Here is a 27,737-nt window from a genome sequence, read left to right as displayed (position 1 = left end):
TCAATTTCTTCACATGAAAAAATATGTATCTTCTGAGTGTACAAAGCGCAAACACAAAGCGTACAAAGCATGGATTACAGATTGTTTTGGAAAGGTGCGTCTCATTAAGATGACAACATAAAATCCGTCATCAATTGTATCACATACATAAAAGAAACTATTATGATGAAGTTGAGAACAAAAGTATATTAGAAGTGAGAGAGTGAATGATATGAATGATATGATAACAGAGCGCAGTGGGTGTGGAGAATCAAACAGTTACACTCTTTGAAAAAAAAAACTCCTAATACAATGAATACAATCAAGTTTGAAGCATTCTCTCCTTGTCACTTTGAAGTGTTAGAAAAGTTTAGAAATCAGAGTAATTAGTTATTTACTGTGGACAGAGAGACAGACAGACAGACAGACAGACAGGTAGGCAGGCAGGATAAATGGATGGATGCAAGATAGATAGATAGATAGATAGATAGATAGATAGATAGATAGATAGATAGATAGATAGATAGATAGATAGATAGATAGATAGATGGATAGATGGATAGATAGATGACAGAGAGACAGGCAGACAGACATATATTTCTGTACTTTCCTATATAGTGTGATATAAATGATTTTCAAATTACAACTTCATGAGGTAAAAAACTGGTGATGGCTGTTATCCAACTCATCAACTGCATTGAGGTTGCTTCACCAGTAGAGGGGGATAGATGTCACCATTATGCTACGAGAGAAATAAAACCTATGACTGTTTAAATTAAAGAAAGTTTTACTTGTATATTTTAAGCATACAATGTGTATAATTCAAATAAATAAGTCAGTGCACAGAATGATGTGACAAATATAATACCTGAATGCTGAAAAAAGTGGCTGTCCACTCAATCAGCTCATCTTCATTCTCACAGCACAGATACCTGAGTGAAAAGATTAAGAGACAGATAAAGATGGGCAGGTACATGATGAGTGGACACTGCCTCATCACTAATGCTGACACCATCTTGACAGCTCATTAACACACCTGGCAGCTCATTTACAGATTAACAGATGGGTTTGGGACAAAAATGTACTCTACAGACTGTATATTCTATAGTCTAAACCAACCAAACTCACCACTGCTGACTGTCATGCACCAGTGTTAGTCCCCACCTTTAAAGAAAGCAAATTACCACACATCACAAATTATATTTATGTGTGTGCTTTTGTGTAGAAATTGATTTGTTTCTGTTTCCATTACAGTGTGGGTGAATGCAGTTTGCTCCGGTAACCATTGTAGACCCTCAGCTCTTTGACTGGCCACTCCTTCTCACACTGAGAACCCTGAAACAACCAAACCAATATTTTAGAGGTTAAACATGAATTCATTCTCTTTAGTTATTCACTCATACATTTATGCTATGTATCCTCCTGCTGTGTTTTTAGAGAGGGTCCTCGCTGCAGACTGTAGTGCGATGATGTAGTGGATCTAATCCTCTGCATAGTGGATTTGGTGATGTAGTGGATCTTTTGGTTTAGTTTTTTTGGTTACATTGAGTACATTATTACTTAGTACTTACTTAGTAATAATGTACTTATTACTCGTGTGAAGACCTACTTGGGTAAAGACCAGCGAGTCTACCTGTGCGAGTCCACCGAGCAAGGACACTGACACTGACAAGGTGCCACTCACCAAAGCACTTAGTATTAAAAGCACCTAAGTATTTTTCTATTCTATATCTTTTATTATTTTACTTATACATCCATACTAACATGTCTAGTTCACTAATAACACATGCCTTCAAGCACATCCCTGTTATCTGTTGTAGACCATTCACAAGATACAGATGCAAGACAAAACGCAACCCACACAACCTACGGCCGCTTTGCACTTCAACACCTGCTCCACTCTCGTTCTCAGTGGGACTCTGGAACTGCCAGTCTGCTGTGAACAAAGCTGCCTTCATTCCAGCTTTTGCCACGCAGTCCACCCTCAGTATCCTGGCACTGACAGAGACATGGATACGTCCTGAGGATACAGCAACACCTGCTGCTCTCTCCAACAACTTCTCCTTCTCCCACACCCGTCGACATACTGGTAGGGGTGGGGGAACAGGTTTGCTCATTCATAATAACTGGACTTTTTCACCACAGGCTTCACTATGTAACAATACATCTTTTGAATTCCATGCTATTACTACAATGCAACCCACAAAATTACATGTTGTTGTCATCTATCGCCCCCCCAGGTCAGCTGACAAGCTTTCTTGAGGAATTGGATGTCCTGTTGTCCTCCTTGCCAGAGGAGGGCAGGCCACTTGTGGTTCTTGGTGATTTCAACATACACCAAGACAAACCCCAGGCCATTGAACTGAATACTCTTCTGGCCTCATTTGACTTGGAAAGACTACACACCACAGCAACTCACAGGTTGGGCAACCAGCTGGACCTCATTTTTACACGTAACTGTACCACCTCTAATATTCTTGCTACACCTTTACATCTCTTTACGTCTCTGATCACTACTTTGTTCAATTCAACATTATTCTCCCATCCATTGTAAAACCGACCCCACCTTTGGTTTCCTTTCGCCGTAACCTCCGTTCCCTCTCACCCTCTCGCCTTTCCACTGATGTCTCTGCCTCTCTTCCCACAATAAATGTATTTTCCATGCTTGATGTAAACACTGTCTAGACAACATCTGTCCTCTCTCCTCTAGACCAGCACGGACTACACCACCCAGCCCCTGGCTGTCTGACGTCCTTCGTGAACATCGGACTGATCTCAGGGCAGCTGAGAGGAGATGGCGGAAATCTAAAGATCCAGCTGATCTAGGTAAATATCAGCTTCTGCTTGCAACTTTTTCAAATAACGTTAAAACTGCAAAAACTTAATATTACCAGACCAAGATCAACAGCACCACAGACACTCGTAGCTTGTTTAGAACATTTAACACACTTCTCTGCCCTCCCCCTCCACCACCTGACACATCACTGACAGCAGATATATTCGCCACATTTTTTACTGATAAGGTTACAGCCATCAGCAATACATTCACAGCACCACACCCTGTCAAACACCTGGCTCCTGTATGCAACCCTTCTTTCCCTATGTTCTCTCCTTTAACTAACACTGAGGTCTCTAAACTCCTCCTCTCCAACCACCCCACAACCTGTTCCCTTGACCCCATTCCATCACACCTTCTCCAGGCCATCTCTCCGTCCATCCTACCGGCACTTACACACATAATTAACACATCCCTTCTTGCAGGCACTTTTCCCACTACATTTAAGCAGGCTCGAGTAACCCCACTGCTGAAAAAACCTGCACTTAACCCCACACAGATAGAACACTACAGACCAGTCTCTCTCATCCCATTCATGGCAAAAACACTTGAAAGGGCAGTTTTCAATCAGATCTCCGCCTATCTCTCACAGAACAAGCTGCTGGATGACAATCAGTCAGGCTTCAAAAGTGGACACTCCACTGAGACTGCCCTGCTGTCTGTCATCAAGTCGCTGAGACAGGCGAAAGCTGAATCCAGATCATCCGTTCTGATTCTGCTGGACCTTTCTGCTGCCTTTGACACAGTCAACCATCAGATCCTACTCTCCACCCTCTCTAAACTGGGTATCACTGGAACTGTGCTTGACTGGTTCAACTCTTATCTCTCAGAAAGGTCCTTTGAGGTAGCATGGAGAGGGGAAGTATCCAAGCCACACCAGTTACTTACTGGGGTACCTCAGGGATCAGTGCTTGGGCCACTTCTCTTCTCCATATACACAACATCACTGGGACCCATTATTCAGTCACATGGTTTCTCTTACCACTGCTACGCAGATGACACACAACTCTACTTGTCTTTCCAGCCCAACGACACCACAGTGACCGCTCAAATCGCTGCCTGTCTGGCAGACATCTCAGCCTGGATGAAGGAACACCACCTTCAACTCAACCCTGCCAAGACTGAACTCCTTGTCTTTCCAGCCAACCCGGCTGTTGAACACAACATCACCGTGCAGCTGGGTCCAACTACAGTTTCGCCTTCCAAAACGGTCAGAAATCTAGGGGTAACCACTGATGATGAGCTAAATTTCACAGACCACATTTCAAAAACGGCAAGATCATGTAGATTTACACTCTACAATATCAGGAAGATAAGACCCTTCCTCTCTGTACATGCCACACAACTGCTCGTTCAGTCCCTTGTCATAACTAGACTGGACTACTGTAACGCTCTCATTGCAGGCCTTCCTGCATGTGCTATTAGACCCCTGCAAATGATCCAGAATGCAGCAGCACGTCTGGTCTTTAATGAACCTAAGAGAGCACATGTTACACCAGTCTTTGTCTCTCTCCACTGGCTGCTGGTTCATGCACATATTAAATTCAAGGCCCTGATGCTGGCATATAAAACAGTCACTGGGTCTGCTCCAGCATACCTAAAAACATATATGCAGAGCTACGTTCCCACCAGAAGCCTGCGGTCGGCTAAGGAACGTCGCCTTGTCGTACCAAAACAAAGAGGCACCAAAACACTTTCCCGGACTTTCAGTTTCATCATACCACGGTGGTGGAATGACCTTCCCAACTCAATCCGGGAAGCTAACTCACTCTCTATCTTCAAAAAACGGCTAAAAACACATCTTTTCCAAAAGCACTTAACCGGTCGCTAAAAAAAAAAAAAAAACAATTTCTTGTTGCACTTAAATCTGTTTTGTATGCTATTCTGATGATAGTGAAACTTTGTAATATGGCACTTTTTGTACCACTGTCTCCCTAAGATGATTCGCTGATGTTCTTCCGCTTTTGTAAGTCGCTTTGGATAAAAGCGTCTGCCAAATGAATAAATGTAAATGTAAATGTATTAAAGGGCACCTATTATGGAATTTAAAATGTTCCTAATATTGTTTTGGGAGTCCCCAACAACAGTTTTACATGCATGCAATGACAAAAAACACTTTTGTTGTCTTATAATATGCATTTATGTTTACCTGATTTGCTCACCGACTCCCAAATGATTCGTTCAACAACTAATTTTTCCAAACCCCTCCTTTGCGTGACGCTAATCTGCGGTGATTGGTCAGATGAGCAGTCAGTTGTGATTGGTATGCTCTGTGCAGAGATTGTCAGAAACGGAACGCCCATCACCGCTTTGTAGTAAAAAAATTTAAATCAGAGAAGGAATTTGAGTTGATTTATGTTAGCGATCATACTCTGTGCAGAGATTGTCGGAAATGGAACGCCCATCACCGCTTTGTAGTAAAAAAATCTAAATCAGAGAAGGAATTTGAGTTGATTTATGTTAGCGATCATAGCCCAAAGTTCGGTGGTAAACACCCAATCAGTTATTGTTTGCGTTAGCCCAACGCATAAACATATTGATAAAGCACTGCATTACTACAAGTTATTGCTCTATTCTTTATGACAACTCCAATAACATCGACAAACATTTCACATATTTCAAAAAAATTACATTGGAGACCTAGAAGCTGCGCTGAGCGTAACTTACACAACACACACAAATACTTATTAAGCATGCTAAAAAACACATAAAAGCAACAATTATTAATAATATTTACAGGTTGTGATTCGGAGGAGGAAGCTGATCCAAATAAACTTGGTACTGAACCTTCCTTCAGTATCAACCAGCTTGCGAATCCACACTTGAAAGCATTCATGTTCGTAAAGCAATCGTCATTAAAATGACGCGAACACAGCACAAGGTTCGGGCTATACTTGTGTGGTATAGTTGTAAATGTAAACTCTAGCCACTGATTCTTCACATGCTCGTCCCTGGGCAGTGCAAAAAAGGTCGCTTTTGATATGCACTTCAGAACACAGCGTCTTGTTGTCGACATGATGTTTTCAAGTTTTCCCTGGTGTCTGCACGCGCAATGAGTGGGCGCGGCCAATTTGATAATTTTTCATCTTGACGTCACAACGAAAAGGAAAATGACTCATTGGAAAAACGATTCATTACATTGATTCAGAGTCGACTCCTACTTTTGAGAGACAATAACTTTTTTTACGGTGAACTTTCATATATAAAACTTTGCAGGATGTTTTTGTTCACATAAATCTATGTTACACACTACATGAAAGGTAATTTTTTAAATTCCATAATAGGTGCCCTTTAAAGAATTACACATAGACATTTGTTTAGTATAGCTTAGCTTTTAAAAATGTTCATAAGCATGGATTTCATAAATTACTTGTATTTCATCAACCAAAAGAAAACAAATATATAAATTAAGCAATATACTCCTCACTATAATCTGCTCTTCATTTTAACATCTCCTCTGCTTTGCATAAATGCCATGGGGTGAATTATTTGTATTTGTATATTAAAATGTAGTGGTCAAACATTCTTGGAATATGCTAATTGAAATTAAAGTGAATCTGGATCGCTTTAAAATTGGCGCACTCAGCACATGGAATGGAGCACAGAACTACTCTGAATACACTGTAATAATGCTTATACACAATACAGGACAGAGAACTGTGAATATACTTTAAAGTGAACAGCTTGATTTATCTATTTATTTACTTAAATCGTTGTAGCTGTTTGTGGTTAAATAATCGTAAAATATCATACAATTATTTTAATTTAATGAATTAATAAAACGCCTAAATCAATGAATGGCACGGTGGAAATGGGTCAAGTTTGAAGCATTCTCTCCTTGTCAACAGAAAGTATCATTTACTTTGAAGTGGAATATACTGACAGATGCAAAGCAAAACTGGTAAGTTACACTTTCAAAGTATATTGCAGTCTTCATGTCATAAAGTTTGAATTTTTACTGTCATAAAGCCTACTTCAATAGGTGCCATTTTTGGTCAAAAGGGGCCCTCAACAGCACATTTGTTCATTATTAGGATAATGATCTTAAAGTTAGTTTAGAAATCTGACTAATTAGTTATTTACTGTGGACTGTCAGACAGACAGGTAGCAGGCAGGCTAAGCACGTTGTGGGGACATTTTGTCAGTCCCATGAGGAAAACAGCTTATAAATCATACTAAATTATGTTTTTTGAAAATGTAAAAATGGTTAGGTTTAGGGGTAGGTTTAGGGGATAGAATATATAGTTTGTACAGTTTAAAAACCATTATGTCTATGGAAAGTCCCCATAAAACATTAAAACCCAAACTTTTTCAACCCAGTTCTTGTTTTTACGCTTTTACAAAAACATGCACACATACATACCTGTAGTTCTCTGTGCAGTCTGAAAGTGGTGCCAGAAAGCTCACAGTGACGATTGCAGAAACTACGGCTACGTTCACTTTTAACCTCACAAACGCGCAGCAGGCCACACTTACTCACATTCTCCTTATGCTCTGCACATACACATAAACATAAGTTCCACTGTTGCTAAAAACGTTAGCAATGTTACAATTGTTAAGAATAACTGAAACCTTTAATTTTATTGCAGATGTTTACGCTTTCCGATTGTAAAATGGTAGTATAAGTCTGGGGGTTCTCTAGCTGCTCAATGTACATTTATTGCTTTGTTTATGTCTTTGAGTCCAATTCTTCAGGTATAAATGTTTTATTTTTATAAAATCTTAGACTGGATCAAGTCAAATTTAAACATATATTAACAATGTAAACATCCTTTCCACCAATCTCACTGTTTAAAAATGGAATGCTATCAGTTAACTAATGTTATGATGTACTGGATATTCAGAGTTAGTGTTTGTGTAATGAAACATACCCAGGTACCTCATGATGCTGGTGACATACTGATTCTTCTTGATCAGCAGGTGGCAGTGTGTACCAATTGAGAAATAGAGTGGCAGCACCTTTTCCTGGTGATGTAGAGTTCGCTCTATTATAAAATAAAGTAATACCCTATTCATCAGAATCCCATAATTGCATAATAATTAAATCAACTACATGCTATTGACACCATGTTCTTGTTTTGTAATACATCGTATATAAATACATAAACCTGAAATCAAACAAACAATGACTATATGTGTAAAATGCAGCTTTAATTTGAACCAAGAATGATGGAGAAATTAAGTTTTCCCCCTGAACTAATCATTTTACCAGACTTAAAGTAGACTCAAGTCTACTTAAGTAGTTTCATGGCCAGACATCCAAATGTTAAACCTCACCTCTATATGTTTTTGTTTTTTTTTAAAGAAAAAAAAAAAACATATAGAGGTGAGGTTTAACATTTGGATTTGGAATCTGTTGCTGTTGTCTTTTTAAAGAGGTTGTTCACCCAAAAGTGTCAAATCTCTTATCATTTACTAACCCTCATGCCATCCCAGATGAACACAAACAAAGATTTTTAGAAGAATATCTCAGTTCTGTAAGTCAACAGGGTCCAAAACTTTAAAGCTCAAAAAGCACATAAAAGGCAGCATAAAAGTAATTCAAACAACTCCAATGGTTAAATACAAAATGTATCTCCAGAAGCGATATGATAGTTGTGGGTCAATATTTAACATAATAACAATTATAACTGTTACGATTCCCTTGTTGTCTGCCCTGGGTTTCACTTGTCATTGTTAAATGTACTACACTTCCCAGAATCCACCTGCCATCACCACTGCCATTTTGTTCATTGTTCTCACCTGTGTCTAATTCAGTCATCACTCCCTGGTTTTTTAAGCCCTGCTTTTTGTTCACTCCTTGTCGTTCGTTGAATGTTGTCAAGCCTGATCTGTGTTTCCCCGCCTGAGTTCTTAGTTTATGTTTGTTTCCCCGCCTGAGTTCTTAGTTTATGTTTGTTTCCCCATCGAGGGTTTTTCCTTTGTGTTTGTTTAATAAAGAAGCCTGCATTTAGATCCTCTCTCCTCGCTGCCTCATTCGTAACAGAACGAACGACCAACTATGGATCTAGCAGGGTTCCTCATGGAGCTGACACAGGCGGACTTGACTGTCCGGGAGTTCTCCTACTTTTTCACCAACGTGGCCAGTTGCACCGGCTGGGATGACCACACTCTGAAGGTGGCGTACCGGTTCGGTGTTCCCAAACACCGGTGGTGGGAACTCCTGGAGACTGCACCTGGCGGGAGTAAGTGGGACTCATCTTGGAGGAGTTCGCTGCCGGGGAACCACCTCTCCAGATCCCAGCTCCCGCCTCTGGGCTTTCCTCTCCAGCCACGGTGAGTGAGCCAACCCCCACGCCTGCCGTGGTCAACGAACCAGCGCTGCTAACTTCATCCGCCCAGAGGAGGAGGAGAAGAAAGGCCTCTGCTCTCCAGCCTCCGCTAACCACGGCCAACCAGCCAATGCCTGTAGCCTCCGATGTCAGTGAGCCAGCGCCTGTAGCCTCCGATGTCAGTGAGCCAGCACCTGTAGCCTCGACCGTCCAAGAGCCAGTACCCCCCGAGCTTTCCAGAGCTCCGCCTTCCGAGCTTTCCAGAGCTCCGCCTTCCAAGCCTCCCGAGCTTTCTACGGCTCCTATCCCAGAGACTCCCGACCCTCCTGCGGCTCCGCCCCCTGAGCCTCCCTTGGCTCCCCCCCCTGAGCCTCCCAGGGCTCCGCCTCTCAAGCCTCTCGAGCCTTCCAGGTCTCCGCCTCTAGAGACTCCTATGGCGCCTACTTCCACGCCTCCGCCTGCAACGGCTCCACCTCCCGCGGTTCGGCCTCCTGAACCTGTCCTTGCCCTGTGGCCGCCTTCCAGGCCTCCTGAACCTGTCCTTGCCCTGTGGCCAGCTCCCAGGCCTCCTGACCCTGTTCTTGCCCGGTGGCCAGCTCCCAGACCACCTGACCCTGTTCCCGTCCTGTGGCCTCTTCCCAGGTTCCCCAAACCTGTCCTTGCCCTGTGGCCAGCTCCCAGGCCTCCTGAACCTATCCTTGCCCGGAGGCCAGCTCCCAGACCACCTGAACCTGTCCTTACCCTTTGTGCCTCCTTGGACTTCCTGTCTGCCCCCTGTGCATCCTTGGACTGCCTGTCTGCTCCCTATGCCTCCTTGGACTGCCTGTCTGCCCTTTGTGCCCCTTGGACTGCCTGTTTTCCCCTTGTACTCCCTTGGTCTGTCTGTTTGCCCCTTGTGCTCCTCTGGTCTGTCTGTTTGCTCCCCCCCCCCCCCCTCACTCCTTGGACGATTTTTTATTTTTTTTTCATTTATTTTTTTTTCTCTGAGGAGCGTCTGGAAGCCGCTCCTTTGAGGGGGGCTATGTCACGATTCCCTTGTTGTCTGCCCTGGGTTTCACTTGTCATTGTTAAATGTACTACACTTCCCAGAATACACCTGCCATCACCACTGCCATTTTGTTCATTGTTCTCACCTGTGTCTAATTCAGTCATCACTCCCTGGTTATTTAAGCCCTGCTTTTTGTTCACTCCTTGTCGTTCGTTGAATGTTGTCAAGCCTGATCTGTGTTTCCCTGCCTGAGTTCTTAGTTTGTTTGTTTCCCCATCGAGGGTTTTTCCCTATGTGTTTGTTTTGTGTTTGTTTAATAAATAAAGAAGCCTGCATTTAGATCCTCTCTCCTCGCTGCCTCATTCGTAACAATAACAGATCAATATAATAATAATAACAGATCAATATTTAAGTCCTTTTTTTACTATAAAGTCTCCTCACTGCCCAGCATGTGGCGATATGCAAAAAGTATGCAAATCACAAAAAATCTAAAGAAGAATATGAAAGTGGAGATTTATAATAAAAAAAGGACTTAATAATTTATCTGTTTCTCACCCATAAATCATATCTTCTAAAGATCTGTATTTAACCAATGGAATTGTGTGGATTTATTTTATGCTGCCTTTATGTGTATTTTGAGCTTTAAAGTTTTGGCCACCATTCACTTGCATTGTATGGACCTTCGCAGCTGATATTCTTCTAAAAATCGTACTTTGTGTTCAGAAGATGAAAAAGTCATACACATATGGGATGGCATGAGGGTGAGTACATGATGATAGAATATTCCTTTTTGGGTGAACTATCCCTTTAAAATTAGGACTAAGTGGGGATGCCAGAAAACATGTAACTGTGAAGATAGAAGCAAGAAAATAAATCAGGGAAACAACAAAAATATTACAAAATAATAAAACGCTTAAGAAACTTTGTAGCTTGATAAAAAAAAATTCTAATGCATTATTGAATAATGTATCAAATATGTAAAATACTTTTTATCTAATTTCATTACATAGTCATGTGCTGCCACATCTACAATGAGATGTATTAAAAGGCCAAATGAGAGTGATCAAACCTCACCCATTTCCTCACTCTCTAGAATCTCATAGCAGCTCCAGAACTCTTCATCTGTCTGTTGAATTCCTTTAAGCTCCAAAACCATAGAAACCAACTTGACTGCTGTCATATCCACCCCAACCTAACACACACACACACAAACCGAAAGACCTAATCTGTACTAACTGAAAAGTGCAGATACATTTTAATTTGGGTTAAGATTAAATCTCCACCTGAATGAGCACCTCCGCCCCCTCTTTTATCTCCTGCAGGTAAACACCACAAATGGTGCTCGATGGAGTTCGATTCATGGTCCTCTGTAACATAATTAAGTTGACAATTTACATTACAGACATCTAAAACACAATAATGCCATTTACGGACACCAAAGACCTCTGAAATACAGTAATATCAGTAATAATACATTAAAAGTGGGAGCTCGATGAATGCTCTTTTGGTAGATATCTATTTATGTAAAAAAAATAAAAATTAAAAAAAAATTACAGCAATAAAACATTTGTTAAAAGCATGATTAACTTCATATTTTAGATGCCCATGTCCTCTGAACTCTGACCTGAGATTTGTGTTTATTCAGGATGACAGAAATCATTTTGAGTTGCCTCTGAATGTCAGACTCCGAGACCTGTGACAGAATCTTCAACTTATCAACATTCTTTAGTTTAATGATTAACAGCATTTGATTAATACTGTGTTTATTACTTCATTTGTGTATCTGATGATCCAAGGTAATTTTATGTAATCTAATTAATCCATTCATCAACAATCAAGAATGTAATAAACAGCAAAATAATATATATGATTTATTATTATTATTATTATTATTATTATTAATAATAATAATTGTAATAAATGTAGCAATAACCTGCAAATTGACCAAATGAATTACTGGTAATGAATGGTAATCCTGCAGTCCTATCTCTAAGACTCACATTAAAAACACTGCAATAGTTTTGGATTAGTTCCTCCACCACCTGAGATGGTTTGGTATCGGTTCCATCTGTCTGAAAGAGCGTTGGACCTAATACGATACCAAGATTCCGTATTGTCATGTGATTTTCATCAGAGAGGTGCTGCACACTAAGAAAAAGCAGAAAATTGCAGGAAACAAGCATGTTTACACCACTTAAAATAACTATAAATTATTTAAAAGGTGTCATGTCATGAGGAATCAAATTTTCCTTGATATTTTGAAATATAAGAGGTCATTCTACAATAAAAACATACTGTACATTTCAGAATACAAAACTTAATCCCCAATGCAAAAAAAAGCATTTACTGAAACCAAGCTGCAAAAACACCTCATTCTCTACTTACACGACTTCCCTAAATCACTAGGGGCCAATTAATTCATGACCGCTTCTGCAGCAATTACATAAATACTTAATTTACATCAACGCACCCTTGGCCCTGCCCACTGGTGCTCCAAATTATTTTTGTATATAAACAGGCACTAGACAGATGTTTTGACCGTTGTCATGTATCTCGTGCCACTTAAGATGCAGTGTCAAGTTACTCTAACGCTAAAAAGGAGACCCCATTCTGCTAATCTGGGTCTTGCTGTTTTGAGCACGAATGCATCCTAGGTGCATTTTATATGCTGTTTTAAATTGTTGGTGTATATAAACATGCACTAGATCAGTGGTTCTCAACCTTTTTTGAACAAACGCCCCCCTGACCTCTTCATGATCCTCTTAACGCCCCCCGAAACAGAAGTTTCTTATTGTATAAACTACATGTAAAAGCCTCAAGTTGAGTAATATTGTGTTTGGAAAAAAAATGCAAAAACACATGGATTGTTTGAAAGGTATTTCAAATGTATTTAGAAATTCAAACAAATTCAGGCTCACACAAATTTTTTTTTAAGATGAACCAATCACGTGAACAATAACGTAACTAACCTAAATGGCCAATGAAAAAGCAGCGGTCGTTCGCGCACTCAATTAGGCAATATATACTAGGCTTCAAATTTGAATAGCCTACAAACGGTCATTTCTACCACTCTGACAGATGCGGCATTTGTTTTTAGGTGTTGCTATGGAGATCATTTGCCGGTAACTAGCCGAGTGGGTTATTAGCAACATTTAAATATGAATTCATTAATTTGCACAGACATAATTTTATTTTACATTCAAATGAACATTGTATGAGTTGTCAGAGGCTTAAACGTTGTGATGAATAACAGTGAGTAACGTAGGGTGACCACCTGGCTATTGCTCTGTTGCAGGTCAGCAGACCTGATTTTGCGGGACACGAGGGAGAGAACTTAAGTTAATATTAATATACTAGGTGAATAACTGCAAAAAGACAAATAATATAAAATCAATATTTATATTATTATGACTTTATTATTCCCATCGGCCAATTACACATTGCAGAGTAGAGATGCGCGGATCAGCTCTAACGTCACCCGAATCAGCTGTTAAAAACAAACTCACCATCACCAATGATTTTCTCCGATTAGATATCCGCACCCGATCATCACATTACAATTAAAATTCTCAGGGCCAGATGTACTAACGCTTTTGCGCCCACTTCAGGCGTATTTGTTTCGCAAAGTGCGCATAAAACCATGGCGAGGTATGTACGAACGGGACGCACCGAGATGAAAGCGCAGATTGCCTGTCGCAATTGAAAATGGCAAAATGCGCTTTTCATGTCATGCATATGCATTCATGGGATGGACAAGGGGAAAGTGGGAGTGTCACATAAATAGATGGGAGGGGAAGCGTAAACTGCGCCTAATTATGTATTCCGCGTTATGTACAGAAAAAGCCGGTGAAAGCACTCCTCTATTTTGCTCTGAAAATTCTCCGCCTATTAAAAGCATGTGTAACTTAGGAAGCATTTGTGCCTGAGCGCCCCCCTCTCTGCTGCCTCGTTCACACCGCCCCCCAACACTGTCCAAATGCCCCCTAGGGGGCGGTACCGCCCCCGTTGAGAAACGCTGCACTAGATGGATGTCTTTGATCATTTTGATGCATTTTCGGTGATGTGTGCATCAGTGCAGGATGATACTGTATGTGTGCGCATCTTGTTTCACCGTGCTTTGGACTATGAATGTGCGGGGGGGGGTTCGGCTCATATCAGTGTTGATTGCTTGTAAACCAGTCATAATGCAATACAAGCTTGGCAAAGGAACTGTTATTGAAGGATAGGGCAGTTAAAAACAATGTTGATCCCAATCACAAAATGGTAATTAAACAGTTTCATTCATGAATATTTCATATGTCATGACTAGTTTATGGTGCTGAGTGTGCTTGAGTGACCAGTTTAATATATTCATATGGAATGTGTTTGTAAAGCAGTTCAATGGAAAGGAGGAGGCGAGAACCGGCCTGGCGATATAAACAATACTTTAATGATTAACTTAAACAAAAGACAAACACACACACGACGCACATGTCCGTAAACGATCTCTCTCACTTCGCACCACTGTCCACAATTGGCCTTTATCCCTCTCATAGGCTTAATTAGCCTGATAAGGGACCGGGTGTGTATAATCACGACCCGGCCCCGCCCTCCGCCCTGTCAGAGTGTTGGACGTACGTTATGTGTAAACCCTGATATGTAGCTTTATAATGTTGTGGAGCTTTTTCATTCTCTTTGAATTAAGTTTCAAATATGGCTGCATTCGAGGGGCTGCACGATGTTAGCCAATCATAACAATGGGTGTTTACATTGAAGTTTAAAGGAGGCGCTGAGGCCAAAACCGAGCGTGGCAAGGAGGAGGGCGGGGCTGAGCCGTGATGATGCATGCCCAGCCCCTAATCAGGCTAATCAAGCCGACGAGAGGGATAAAGGCAGCCGGAGGCGGCAGTTCAGGAGACAGATAGCTACAGGCAGCTGCCCTGTATGTGTTTATGTTTGTGTGTTTTTGTTTAATTAAATATGACTTTAATGCTTCGTCCGGTTCTTGCCTCCTCCTTTCCATTTTACCCCATTACACTGAGCATTTTTGACAGAGGGCCAGAGACAGGGTGGGAAAATTATCATATATCACTAAAACATTATCAGTGGATCTCAGGGAAGATAATACAATTATTTAAAAAAAAAAAAAAGTGTGTAATGAGCCCTTTAAAACACTGCTGTCAAGAGTTAGAGCTTCAAAGAGGTAATTGCACACACAGATGCAGACGTTTTCTAGCACTTTACCAAAGCAGGTGGTGTATGAGGACTCTGAGTGTTTCTCTGTTGACATCTGGTAGGTTTGAGAGGAGAATCTGGTATGTTTTAAGCCTCTCACTTGCGTCCTCTAGACCTAAAAATAGTTAATAATGAGCTATAAAGGAATAGAGTAATAAAATAAATATCTAACCTAAACTCACCTGAGTTAAAATATTATTATTCAACTATAATTAAAATATTAAGTATAAAAATATTAAAATATCATCAATATTATTAACTCACCTAATGTTATAGGTAAAATTATATAATAGTAAATATCATATACAGTAAATAGATCATTAATTGTATTGCATTATTTGTCCTGTGAGCAGTTGTGCACATAATCCATACTACAACCAAACAGCTCATTTTCATTATTTTCAACATTTAAATTGCTATTCACCTGCAGCTTTGAGCCAACTCTCACTGTTCTGTTGTCCGTTAAACACTCCGTCCTTGACCTCCCTGAGAAATCGTTTTAGTGTGTTCGCTACATCATCCACAGAATAGTCTGACTCACTCCATGTAACACTTCGTGCATCACTTTGAAACCTCTCCAGTAGTCTCGTAATGTGAGAATTAGTGCCACTCTTCCGGTAGATTCCTGAAGACAACAGTCCTGAAAGAAATATGATAATATAAAGCTTGTGTTTTGTGTATATATGCAGATTCGGTAATCATTATACCTTCTTGTAAATTTGTACTATAGTTTCCAGACTTTGGGAAATAATTGTTACATTTTATGAAGTTTGGTTAAAAAGCCAATCAGATACTGTACTTATTCAGTGGATTAACCACCAGAGCTTTAAACTGTATATTTTAGAGTTCTGTAATAGAAACATTAGATTTTCTGAGGAAATATACAATTATTTATACAGTTGTTTCCCTTCTACTCAATAGCACATGCTGTAAATAAAAAAGTAATTTAATTTCTGATTACAAAAAATGGAAAAGCTTTTCAGTTAATTTGAATGTATTATTTTTATGGGTAATGCAACTGCAATTCGTTCACCCCTGTTGGTAGCTTGTCTACTGACTTCACAATAATTAAAGGAATATTCCAGTTTTATTAGTGGCATAATGTTGATTACCACTCAAAATAAATCTCCTTTTCTTTATTAAAAAAAAGGTTAAAGTGAGGCACTCACAATGGAAGTGAATGGGACTTATTTTTGCAGGGTATTAAAGGTAGGAATGTGAAGCTTATAATTTTATAAAAACATTTACATACATTTTTCTGTTAAAACGTTATTATATGAGCTGTAAAGTTGTTAAAATCATTGTTTTTACAGTCGTTTTAAGGTTTATAGTGTTAGAGTACATTGTCGTGGCAACAAACAGAAAAGGTTAGCAAGTGATTTTAACACAGTAAAATCAGAGTAACACACATATGGTTTACATCTTGTGGCTATACTTTTGAAACAGTGAGTATTTTATTGTTTACGAATTGGCCCATTCACTTCCATTGTATGTCCAATATTTTTTCTTTAAAAAATAGATGGCACCATCTGAAATAAATTTTTTTAAATAAACAACATTATGCTACAAATGCTGTTGATTGAGTTTAAATGATATTGAACCCAGAATATTCCTTTGAATAAAAACTCCTTGTATTTTTTAATAATGAAACTTGCTTTGGCATTGTCTGTATTGGCAAAATTGTGGCATCATCCAATGACAAAATGGGAGTGTTGTGTGTGAGTATGTGTGTAGGTATACCACAGCGTGTCACATGGTCCAGGCAGCGTTCAATGGTCACAGGGACCCCGACCTCAGTGAGCTGCTGTTGGTATAGTGACTGATCTCCAGCACCAGATTTCTGTTGAATGCAGGTCTGCCAGCCCACTAAATGAGGCCTACGATCAGCTAGTAAATGCAGGGGTCCACCTCTCCACAACAACACCATAGAGCCAGCACTGTTAGAGAGAGCTATACACAACAAACACATATAAATACATATAAACACTCACTTAACAAACAGCCTCTGAACGAACAGCACATGATTGTGTATGTGCATGCTCTAACTCACTGAGTGTCAGTAATTTGCGCAGGTCAATTGTTTGTACAGTTTCCTCCAGTAACACATGCAGTCTAAACCCACTTAAGCAAAACCAACCAATCCCATGGCTGCCTTCAGCGCAGCGCAGGCGGCCCAGACGATCACAGGTTCCACATACGTCAAACAATGCAGGAGGCAGTACAGCCTGAATGAAGAGACAAGAGAGAAAGAGTGATGTGGATCCATACTTTCAACTAATACAGTAGTTATCATCTGCCAAGACTTTAAATGTAACAAAGACTTTAACTTTAACTAACATTTGGAGTGATATGTAGAGTATTAAACTTATCCAAGGTTTCATTTTTTCAAATGTTGATACATTTTTGGGGGTAGTCTGACACAAGGACCTCAAATACTGACTAATAGCTGAATAAACCACCTCTTAATTATACAAGTTGGTTACCATGGCAAAAGCCCTGATCCAGTTCCTGACAATGCTGACGTCATCTGCTCCAAACAGGTAGACTCGCCCCTCCTCAGAGTACAGCTCAAAGGTGTGCTCATAGCTGCCAGTAAATCAGAGAGGAAACTGTAAATATGGCATATAAATTGACTAATCTGGAGAAATAAATTCTCTCAGGGTTAAAGGTCAGAGTTACCCATGTTTCCCTGGACTGTTGACAGCCAAGCAGATGATTTCACTGGTCTTCATGCCACCACACCTGGTGTTGCTCTGTTCATTCTTATAGTAGCTAAACACACCGTCACCAACAGAACACCAACGCTGAGAAAAATCTAGAATATTCACCTCAATAGTGTAAGGTTTAATATACACAATACAAATGATCAACCCTTTCATCGTTCCCGATTTTTTCATAGAAAATTATATTTTTAAATGAAATCATAATAAAACGTAGATTTACTGAAATCAAAACAATTATGAATTTTTACATAAAAACATTTTGAAAAATGTGCAAATGGGGAGTTTAAAATTTACAAATCATTGGGGTTTACTGACCAGTCATCACTCTGCAAACTACTAAACCAATAAGGCTTCACTCACCTGCTTTGCTTTTGTGGTCTGTGATTGGCCGAGCTGATGATGCAGTCTTAAAAAGGTAGCCACATTGAGATTGAATAAATACATCTTTAACCACAGACCCAGAAGACACTGTTAAAGACCCAAAAAATAAAGTTTACATTACAAGCAAATGCTGAGCTCATACAGACATCCACACTCCTTCCTGCTATTTATCTGTCTCTGTTTAAAGCTCTTAAAGCCATGTCTTACAGTACTGACAGTAACAGCGAAGAGTGACAGTTAAGAGTCCCAAAAAGGATTTGCCTTTTAAAATGTTTACATTATAATAGGAAAAATTAATAATGCAATAAAATGCAGAAACACCGCAAAAAACATTGGGCTTATTCACTTATTCAGAAAAGATAAGAAGAACAACATTCTGTGCAATTAATTAATTCATAAAACATACATGATCATCCATTAGAACAGAAAATGTCCCAGTGAATTGAAAACATCAATTCATGTTTTACACAGACTTTACACAGAAAGTCCTTCTGCTTGTGTTTCTTGAATAAGGCCCATTATTCTTTAATTATTATTTTTATTCTCTTTTTAACACACACACACACACACACACACACACACACTTGGGTTTCCATGTTTTATGGGGACTTTCCAAAGACATAATGGTTTTTAAACAGTACAAACTTTATATTCTATCCCCTAACCTTACCCCTAAACCTAACCCTCACAGAAAACGTTCTGCAAAATGTCCCCACGACATCTACAATTTCGGGTTTTACTATCCTTATGGGGAGAAAACACTTTCTTTGTGTTTCTTTCTTTATTTCTGCACCTGTTTTCAGGTTCTGCATAAGTAGCTCCACTTGTGTTGTTTGACCACTGTGTTTGGCTAGAGTCAGTGGAGTAGGAAATTCTGGGACACCAGTTTGGCAATTGACATCTGCCCCACAGTGCAGCAGTGAGAGAGTCTCCAACAAATCAGCTGACTGCACTGCTGAACACAGAGCCTAAGAAAACCAGACAAACAGAAATGTAAAATTTAAGAAAAAGAGAAGAACATTCATTTCATGTATATTTTTTGTAATTTATTATAAATGTGGTACTGTATTTGACTGACTTTGTTTAGCGCCTCCTGCTGGCCAAAGAGTGTGTGGTATTTGCGATATTTTCCATGCTGGTATTTTGCGTTGATGTGTTGGAGACGCTCTTCGTTGCTTGCGTTCATACAAAGATTCTCACTAGGGGGAACATTTGCTCCCCAGAACTGATTTGCTTTAGCGTTGCCCAGGAGCAAGAAAACCTGCCAACATGTGATACAATTATACGAAACTTTCATCAAGCAGAGCGAAGAAAACTTCTGACTCAACATTGTAAGAGTTGTGTTAGTGAATTGGACACATAATTATGAATTTAACTCTCATTTAAAGAGAACAGTGATGTTACAGCTGTTCCTGTTAAAGGAATGTTCCTATTAAGTTGAGATTAATCGAAAGCATTTGTGGCATAATATTGATTACCACAAAATGTATTTTGACTGATCCCTCCTTTTCTTAAAAAAAAAAAAAAAGCAAACATCTTGGTTCCAGTGAGGCACTTTCAATGGAAGTGAATGGGGGCCAATTTTTGAACATTAAAATTCTCACTGTTTCAAAACTATAAACATAAAACATAAAGGATATTTAGGAATTTAGTGTGATAAAATCCCTTACTAACCTTTACTGTATAAAGTTACTTTTCAGCTCAAATAACACACAAGTTTTAACTAAAGAATTAATGCAAGTGCTTTTATCAAATTATAAGCATTACATTTCTGAGTTTAAACCCTCCAAAAATTGGCCAAATTTACTTTCATTGTAAGTGACTCACTAAAACCCAGATTTGTGCTTTTTATTTTAAGAAAAAGGGGTTTGGTGGTAATGAACTTTATGCCACAAATGCTGTCGATTGAGCTTAACTTGTGTTGAACCCGGAACATTCCTTTAATGTCCAAAAACCCAGAAGCAACTGCTGTGCAATTTACAAGCACTAAAAGGAAGCCTTTAATGCTTGCAGACTATCACCATGTCAACCCCCATGTGGCCCAGGTCCTCCCGATGGGCCCCATTGGGGTTGTGGGCCCCTGGGCTTCAACCTGTATAAGACTGTGCATTAAACCGCCCCTGCTTATGAGTACAATAAGGGCTGAGGTAAACATTACTTCATGATACGTGGACGTTTTGTTCTACAACATAAATTGCATACACACTTGCATAACTTTTGAATTGTTATGTGAACGTGATCTCGTGAACGTGAATTTTGAAGCTGAATGTTGTAGAACAAAACATCCATGTATCGTCAAGTAATGTTTAGCCCAGACCTTATTTTACTCATAAGTTCAAAAAAACCCATAGGAAAATTCACAGGGAACCCATGGTGAATTAGACTTGTGGGTTTGTCTTCAAACTGATGTCACAGCTGAACAGCTCTATAGGCTTCTGGACTCTGGTAGCACATCCAATCACATTTCATTTTACCCTGATGAGGTCTTCCGTCCACACTCGCTCATCCAGCTTCAGACTGCGAACCTTTGACACGCTCTGACCCAAACTTCTGTGCACACCTGTTATCATATAAATGTGAACACATTTATGGGCAGACAGATAAATAAAGCTTGATATAGTTGTCACTTGTTAATGTTTGTTTATTTGTGTGTACCTGCACATTTTTCACACAAAAGAACACAGAGGTTGATTGAAGCCCACTCAGGCTTTGGGGCCCTGCAGTCTGCACAAATACGGTTTGCTGCCACACGCCACACACTCTCACAAACTCCATCACATGACAGAGACCGACTTACGCACTCATTAAGAGACTCACTCCACACCGTCTTCTCACTCTCTGAATTTACCAAAAAACTACAAAGAGAGAGAGATAGAGAGAGATGTTGCAACTGTTGTGCTTAAAGGTTGAGTTTTTATTAAAGGGGAAGTATGTTGTTTATTCAAGGTTGAAATAACTTTCTCATACAAGATAAATATGCAGAGACTTCTATAAATAAGCCATTCGTAGGTTGATGTCCCCAAAGAGCGTAACCACTATTTGGGCTCTGTTTGTTGGAGCAGTCTGATGTACTCAACCGATTGTGAATGTTTGAGGCAGGAGAGGCAAATTGTTTGTCTCAATAATGAAAGATGGGTTGATCTTCTGATTTAAAACAAAATTAGCTGTACCAAAAGTTTTAAAATTACCCTCAAAGTGGTGACACATTTACCTGAATGTTCTATACGGGGTGGTAAGTGTGAAAGATCGCTTGTTTTCTCTATCTTTCACACTGGCCGTTCGCATGTCTATGTCAGTGATGCCTACACCCAGCAAATATTCCTACACAAACACACAAATACTGTATCAAAAAAATGTACTAGACATTTACGAAATCACACATCCACTCTCGGACTCACACCTCACGGTTCCTGAAGAGGTACAGCCTGTCCCTGCCGATAAGTGCGTAGACTATGGTGCGTGGTGACATCATCTCCATGTAGCCCTCAAAACTAATACACACAGTTCCATGCTTAAAGAACAGATTTCTGGGTCCCAGACTATGTCTGCGATCACTCAGAACCTTTTCAAGACAACACACCCAGTCATTTCTTTCCTCTGCAAAAGTAGACACATAGAGAGCACAGACAGTGATGCACACATAAACAGATATGTGTAAAAGAGGAACAGGCTGAATATTAAAAACATATTGTAAGATGAATACACACGAGTGTTGTCCGCTCGGAACAGAAAAGTTCGGCTCTGACTGTGAAGCTCAAAGCGCAAATCTCCAACACTGACCACCTTATCCACACATTCCAGAGACACCATCCTTTTAGAGTACATCTCCTATCATTGAGAGGAAGAGAGAGAGGGATTTTTGTACAGTACTCCTACCACTCCTACCCATTCTGAACATTATTTGCTGGAAAACAACTTCCTTAAAGTAAATAAAACCTAATAATGATTTTTTTATAGCTGTTTTGGAGGGAAAGGAAAGTGTCTGGTGAACTATGAAATCTGGCGCTATAGATTTAATCTGATTAGAAGAATTTTGATGTTATTCAAGATCAGGGACTGAAAACAAAATGTTTTTATTTCGGTTCGTTCTGAGCAGACACTGTGTTTTTTTCATTCCGGTTCCAGCATTCTGCAACCTCCTTAACAACAGGTAACCGGGTTAGAACAAAATAAAAAAAATGGTTAATAATATTCTTTATTTTAATTACAGTACTCTCAGATCGCTCAAGAAAGATTTACCATAATAATCCATATAGACTTTGGTTTCAAGAAGAAAAACAGTTATTAACCGGTTACCAACATTTATAAATAATGTTTTCACTCTGGAACAATTAAAAGGGACTTCATTATGTTGTACATTTTCCGTCCCTGTTCAAGATTATAAATTGAGATTTACACATTCACTCATATGGATGGATGGATGGATGGATGGATGGATGGATGGATGGATGGATGAATGAATGGATGGGAGAAAACTGACTGCTTTATTTTCTTTTATTATTCTATTATTTTTATTTTTTTTGCTGTCCAAATCTGTTTATTACTGTTTGTTTTATTGACATTTTTATTAATTTACTATTACTATAATATTAATTTATTTATTTCAGACATCAAAATTCAAAATTCAATAACTCAAAGACATCGATGATCGTCCATCGCCCAAAATACAAGAGTCTGGGGCAAAATGAAACCCGAGTGCCAAATTCGTCACACACAAAACTCTGAACCTTCAACCAAAATTCTTGGATGTTAACACACCACCAAAAAACATGGGTTGTGTATCCATCCTCTGATGGTGGGTGTGTCTTTAAGACCAAGCCAATACAATCTAGAGGGGGTCCAATAGAATCAATGTAAAATGTTGAATTGCATAATCTCTAGATGCAGACTTTATGTTTTTTAGAATCCTAGCCCACACTCCCTCCTCCAATACCAAATTAAAATCTTTCTCCCATTATCTCTTGATAGAAGTTAAAGCTCCTTCCCCCAGACTCTCAATTAGCAGGGTAAATACACTGATGCCTCAGGACCTTTTCCAAAATCAGTAATCACACCTCCCAAAGTGTCTGCTGCTTTAGGGGGGTGCGTGCTACTCCCAAAAATAGTATAGAGCAGGTGGCACAGCTGAATACCTAAATAACTGAGATCTGGGAGTCCCAAAATTTGGAATCAAATTTTCAAAGGTTCTCAACACTCCACTCTCGTATAGGTCACCGAGCGAATTAACTTCCCTCACAATACACTGAAAGCAGAAAGGAGACTTCATTTTGGTTTCAGCCAGATGCTCAAAGCAACATTTAAATAAATGTCCGAAATAAACACTGAACGCTTTTGTCCATACCAAGTGCAAATGCGAGATAACGGTGTGTAATTTAACTTCTCTGGTTAGTTTGATAGAAAGGATTTGTAATGGCGAAATAGGGGCAAGAACTTCCTGTTCAATACAAAACCAGTGAGGGGCTCTCTCAGGTGGATGCAACCAATGAGCCAAATATCTGAGACCAAATGCATAATAATAAAACAAAATCTTGGGTAGGCCTAGCCCACCTTTGTCAATCAGCCTATGCAGTTTAATGAAATGTAATCTGAGACGTTTACCATTCCAAATGAAGGATTTCACTATGTCATCAAATTGCTTGAAATAAGAGAGGGGGACATCTACAGGGAATTTTGGAATACAATACATTTTAATAACAATAACCTTCCCAAACACAGATAAATGTAATGAAGCCCACCTGTCCACATCACTCGAAAACCTTTTTATTAAAGGGTCAAATTAACTCATTAACTCAAACTAAATCACACAAATTTGCTGGGAATAAAATACCCAAATACTTTATGCCATGTTTGGGCCACTGAAAAGCCATTACCGGGCAGTACACTGTCAGAGCCAAAGCTTCAAATATAGACCAATTGAGTCTGTATTCCGAGAATTTAGAAAAGTTGTGAATAATTCTGTGGAGGCAAGATATAGATCTAGAAGGGTGAGATGAAGAATAAATAAAATACCATCTGCGTAAAGCAAAAGCTTATGCGCCACACCTCCCACTAACTGACTGCTTTGTTAACTGATCTTACCTTTGTGTTTTGAAAATATCTCAAATATTCTGAATCCAGCTGCACCCATCGCCGCTTGTAAATCTTCCCTCTGAAAACCCAACAAAAATATCCCGTAAATTGCATTACAATATTAATAAAACCACAAGGTTCTCTCTCATGCAAAATGCTACACATCACAACTTTCACTTACCCTTTTGGAGGAGTTTTTTCCAGCCAGCCTGCTCTGACAATCTTACGGATCTCCTCTTGGGAATCGGGAAACTCAGTGCAACGGATATCAATACTGTCATCACTAACATATTCACACAAATAAACAAATACTCTATTAAAGGTAAAGGTGTAATTTCTGCTCTGTTAACGTCACCAAACAGAGTTGCAAAAATAATTACTGTTTTCAAACAAGTTTCCTGTACACTCCCTCATCTGCCATTGGTCAGTAAAAGAGGTAGTCCCCCCTAAACTGCCATTTCTTCATTTGTTTGAGCAATGGGCTGGTCGGGATTTTCAAACAAACATAGCAATGTTTGATAATGCCACAGAGCCACAGTGTTTACACTTTTCAGGGAAATCAACCTAGCAATTGGCATTCTTATAGATGTATCTGCATATTAAGTTGGATTGGAGAAAGTATTTTAACATCTACAAAAATTACACTTTACCTTTAATATTAGACACAATAAGATAATTATAATTTCTCTTCCATAGAAGTTCTACAGAAACACACACACACACAAAGAAAGGTAACATTAACCACAGAACACACACCGTTCTCTTTGAATGAATGATTCTCTTGTATTCTCTTCAGCCTTTATAAGGTTAAAACACTTCTGCATGTCTCGCAAGAGGTCCTCCTGCTTGAAAAAAAATTATACATCAAACACACTAGTAATTGTTGATGAAAGAATGAATCAATATATTAGCAAGGACTCTGTGATATACAACATCTAAATATTCATCAGAATAAATTTGAAATTAAGTACAATGTATATGACAAAGCTTTTACATTTCCTTGAATATAAAATAGTGCAACAGTTAATAGAATATACTGCATACAGATTCATATACATACTTTCAAATATATCTGCCAACAAATACACAGATTACCTTTACAGACATGTTCTGGGACTGAGTTGTGTGCACCTGTGAATGACAAGTGCTCTTGAATGAGTTCATGGGTAATTATTACAAATTAGTCAATACAAAAATAAGTAAATTCATACAAATAAAATAGCCATATATAAGTTAATCCTTTACCATCCATAAAAAGTAGATACTGTTTTCTATATAATATAGGGTGCCGAGCCATCTTTCTTTTCCTGGCTCAGTCCCATATTTAAAAAACATTTTAGTATATTCTAACTTTTATGAAATTTGTCCAATATTTTTGGAATTTGGACACATGAAAAGGGTCCCTATACTAAAGCTGTCTGTTCACCTTTATTTGGTATTTAGGATCATTCATAAATTTTAATCCCAGTTTATACAAATCACCAAATAACTCATTATTATAAAAAGCAGTCACCCAGTAATAACATTTGGCTTATAACCCTGATCCTATCAACCCTGATCTGCTTCCCTGACATTGGTGAGCACGTTGTCAGTCTATGACCGCAATAAAGAAAATGCATAGCATCTCTTCAACCTAACACACATTTACTGTAATGCAATAAAGTCACCAAACCTGATTCACAGCATTTCTGAAGTTCTCCAAATGAAACACAACACCTTTTAAATATATCAGAAGTCACAATAGTCTTTTTAGCACACAAATAACAATACTCCTCTCTTAGCTGTGGTTAACTGTGGGAAGTGAGCTCTAATCCGTGTTCTTTATGAAACCGAGATAATAACTAAGTTCAATTTTAAAAACTTGCAGGAAGATGCAAACACATGAACACACACATACAATGATAGAAATTGGTCAAATATCAATACAAGAATGATGTTTTAAAAATGTAAACTATACTGAACTGTTTACCTTAGAGCAACTGACAAAACATGCATTTCTCACAACAACAAGACTAAATAAAAATTCAATGTTTATGTTTTATTGTCATCCATCCTCATTACCATTATTAAAATGGAATTGGTTATGCTATCTGTAATAACTACAACTTGTTTAAACTGTTGAAACAAAGAAAGGAAGCATTCAATCAAATCTAGTTACCTGTGTGCAGCCAAATCTGTGTCAAACAAGCCCTAGTGCATTGCAGAGAACTTATGAACACATAATCACCCACACCCACATTCACAAAGAGAACTCTATTAGGAAAATGAGGAAGTGAAATGACTGACGTTTAATGACTTCTTGACATCAGCTAAGCTGTTGTCAGCTGAAGAACCAGCTCTGTAATTACTTAGCTCTGTGAGACGGAAACAAATAAAATAATATAAGCATAAATGCCATTCAATTTATTGCAGAGTTATAAATCATGATCAATGTTTCTTGTTTCTGGTTCCAGCAGACCCAACTGAAGCAGCCTAATTGTGGGTTGGAGGATAAATTATGTGCCTGGCTAAATAGATGAGTCTTTAGTCTAGACTTAAACTGAGAGAGTGTGTCTGCATCTCAAACAGTGTTTGGGAGACTATTCCATAGTTTAGGAGCCAAATATGAAAGGATCTACCTCCTTTTGTGGATTTTGATATTCTAGGAACTATTAACAGGCCAGAATTTTGCGATCGTAATGAACGTGGTGGAATATAGTGTGGTAGAAGATCACTTAAGTACTGCGGAGCTAGACCATTCAAAGCTTTGTACGTAGTTAACAGAATTTTAAAATGAATACGGAATTGAACAGGTAGCCAATGTAACAATGATAAAATGGGGCTAATATGATCATATTATTTATTGGTTCTCATCAGCACTCTGGCAGCTGCATTTTGAACCAATTGAAGTTTATTTATTGATCTTGCTGGACATCCTCCCAGTAATGCATTTCAATAATCTAGTCTTGAGGTCATGAACGCATTAATTAGTTTTTCGGCATCAGCAACAGAGTGCATATGCCTTAATTTAGCAATATTTCTGAGGTGGAAGAATGCTGTTCTACAAACATTTGTAATTTGATTTTCAAAGGACAGATTGGTATCAAATATAACACCTAAGTTCTTCGCTGTTGAAGATGATGTAACAGCACATCCATCGAGAGTCAAATTATATTGTAGTGGCTTATTTTTAGAGTTTTTTGGTCCAATAATTAGTACCTCTGTTTTGTCAGAATTGAGTAGAAAGAAATTTCTGTCCATCCAATCTTTTATTTCATTGATACACTCTGCTAATT

At 38.9% G+C, this 27,737-nt stretch overlaps 1 protein-coding gene across 5 annotated transcripts; it reads right to left on the bottom strand.

Annotated features, from left to right (window-relative positions):
* Positions 1–26,679, bottom strand: arap1a (ArfGAP with RhoGAP domain, ankyrin repeat and PH domain 1a). 5 transcript variants are annotated; one of them, XM_052112888.1, is made up of 29 exons: positions 26,621–26,679; positions 25,558–25,593; positions 25,219–25,304; positions 24,644–24,745; positions 24,472–24,541; positions 22,101–22,221; positions 21,794–21,990; positions 21,605–21,714; positions 21,049–21,248; positions 20,868–20,953; positions 19,472–19,654; positions 19,187–19,361; positions 18,373–18,480; positions 17,969–18,104; positions 17,773–17,875; positions 17,340–17,514; positions 17,030–17,239; positions 15,714–15,929; positions 15,299–15,404; positions 12,076–12,223; positions 11,700–11,768; positions 11,359–11,442; positions 11,150–11,267; positions 7,687–7,800; positions 7,179–7,309; positions 1,232–1,314; positions 1,108–1,143; positions 848–911; positions 1–721 (listed from the first exon to the last, which is right to left on the bottom strand). In XM_052112888.1, exons 2-29 carry the CDS (start codon positions 25,567–25,569, stop codon positions 668–670), a joined length of 3,297 nt encoding a protein of 1,098 aa, XP_051968848.1. In that variant the 5' UTR covers positions 25,570–25,593; positions 26,621–26,679; the 3' UTR covers positions 1–667. The 5 variants fall into 5 exon arrangements, with proteins under 5 accessions (XP_051968848.1, XP_051968840.1, XP_051968853.1 ...); XM_052112880.1 differs by having other exon boundaries at positions 25,219–25,307; positions 26,621–26,643; XM_052112893.1 differs by having other exon boundaries at positions 15,299–15,398; positions 25,219–25,307; positions 26,621–26,643.
* Positions 26,680–27,737: the final 1,058 nt, after the last annotated feature.

This window comes from Xyrauchen texanus, chromosome 3 (genome assembly GCF_025860055.1).
Source record: "Xyrauchen texanus isolate HMW12.3.18 chromosome 3, RBS_HiC_50CHRs, whole genome shotgun sequence".
Lineage (NCBI taxonomy): Eukaryota > Metazoa > Chordata > Actinopteri > Cypriniformes > Catostomidae > Xyrauchen > Xyrauchen texanus.
The sequence above is the reverse complement of the archived record's forward strand: the minus strand, read 5'-3'. Positions and strand labels throughout refer to the sequence as shown.

Excerpts from the sequence above, each read along its gene's own strand:
- arap1a (XM_052112880.1), bottom strand. Across the intron at positions 17,876-17,968 it reads AACAGTCCAGGGAAACATGG|CTATGAGCACACCTTTGAGC; the intron begins GTAACTCTGACC and ends ATTTACTGGCAG. Across the intron at positions 15,405-15,713 it reads GAGTTGGCTCAAAGCTGCAG|GTCTAGAGGACGCAAGTGAG; the intron begins GTGAATAGCAAT and ends AACTATTTTTAG.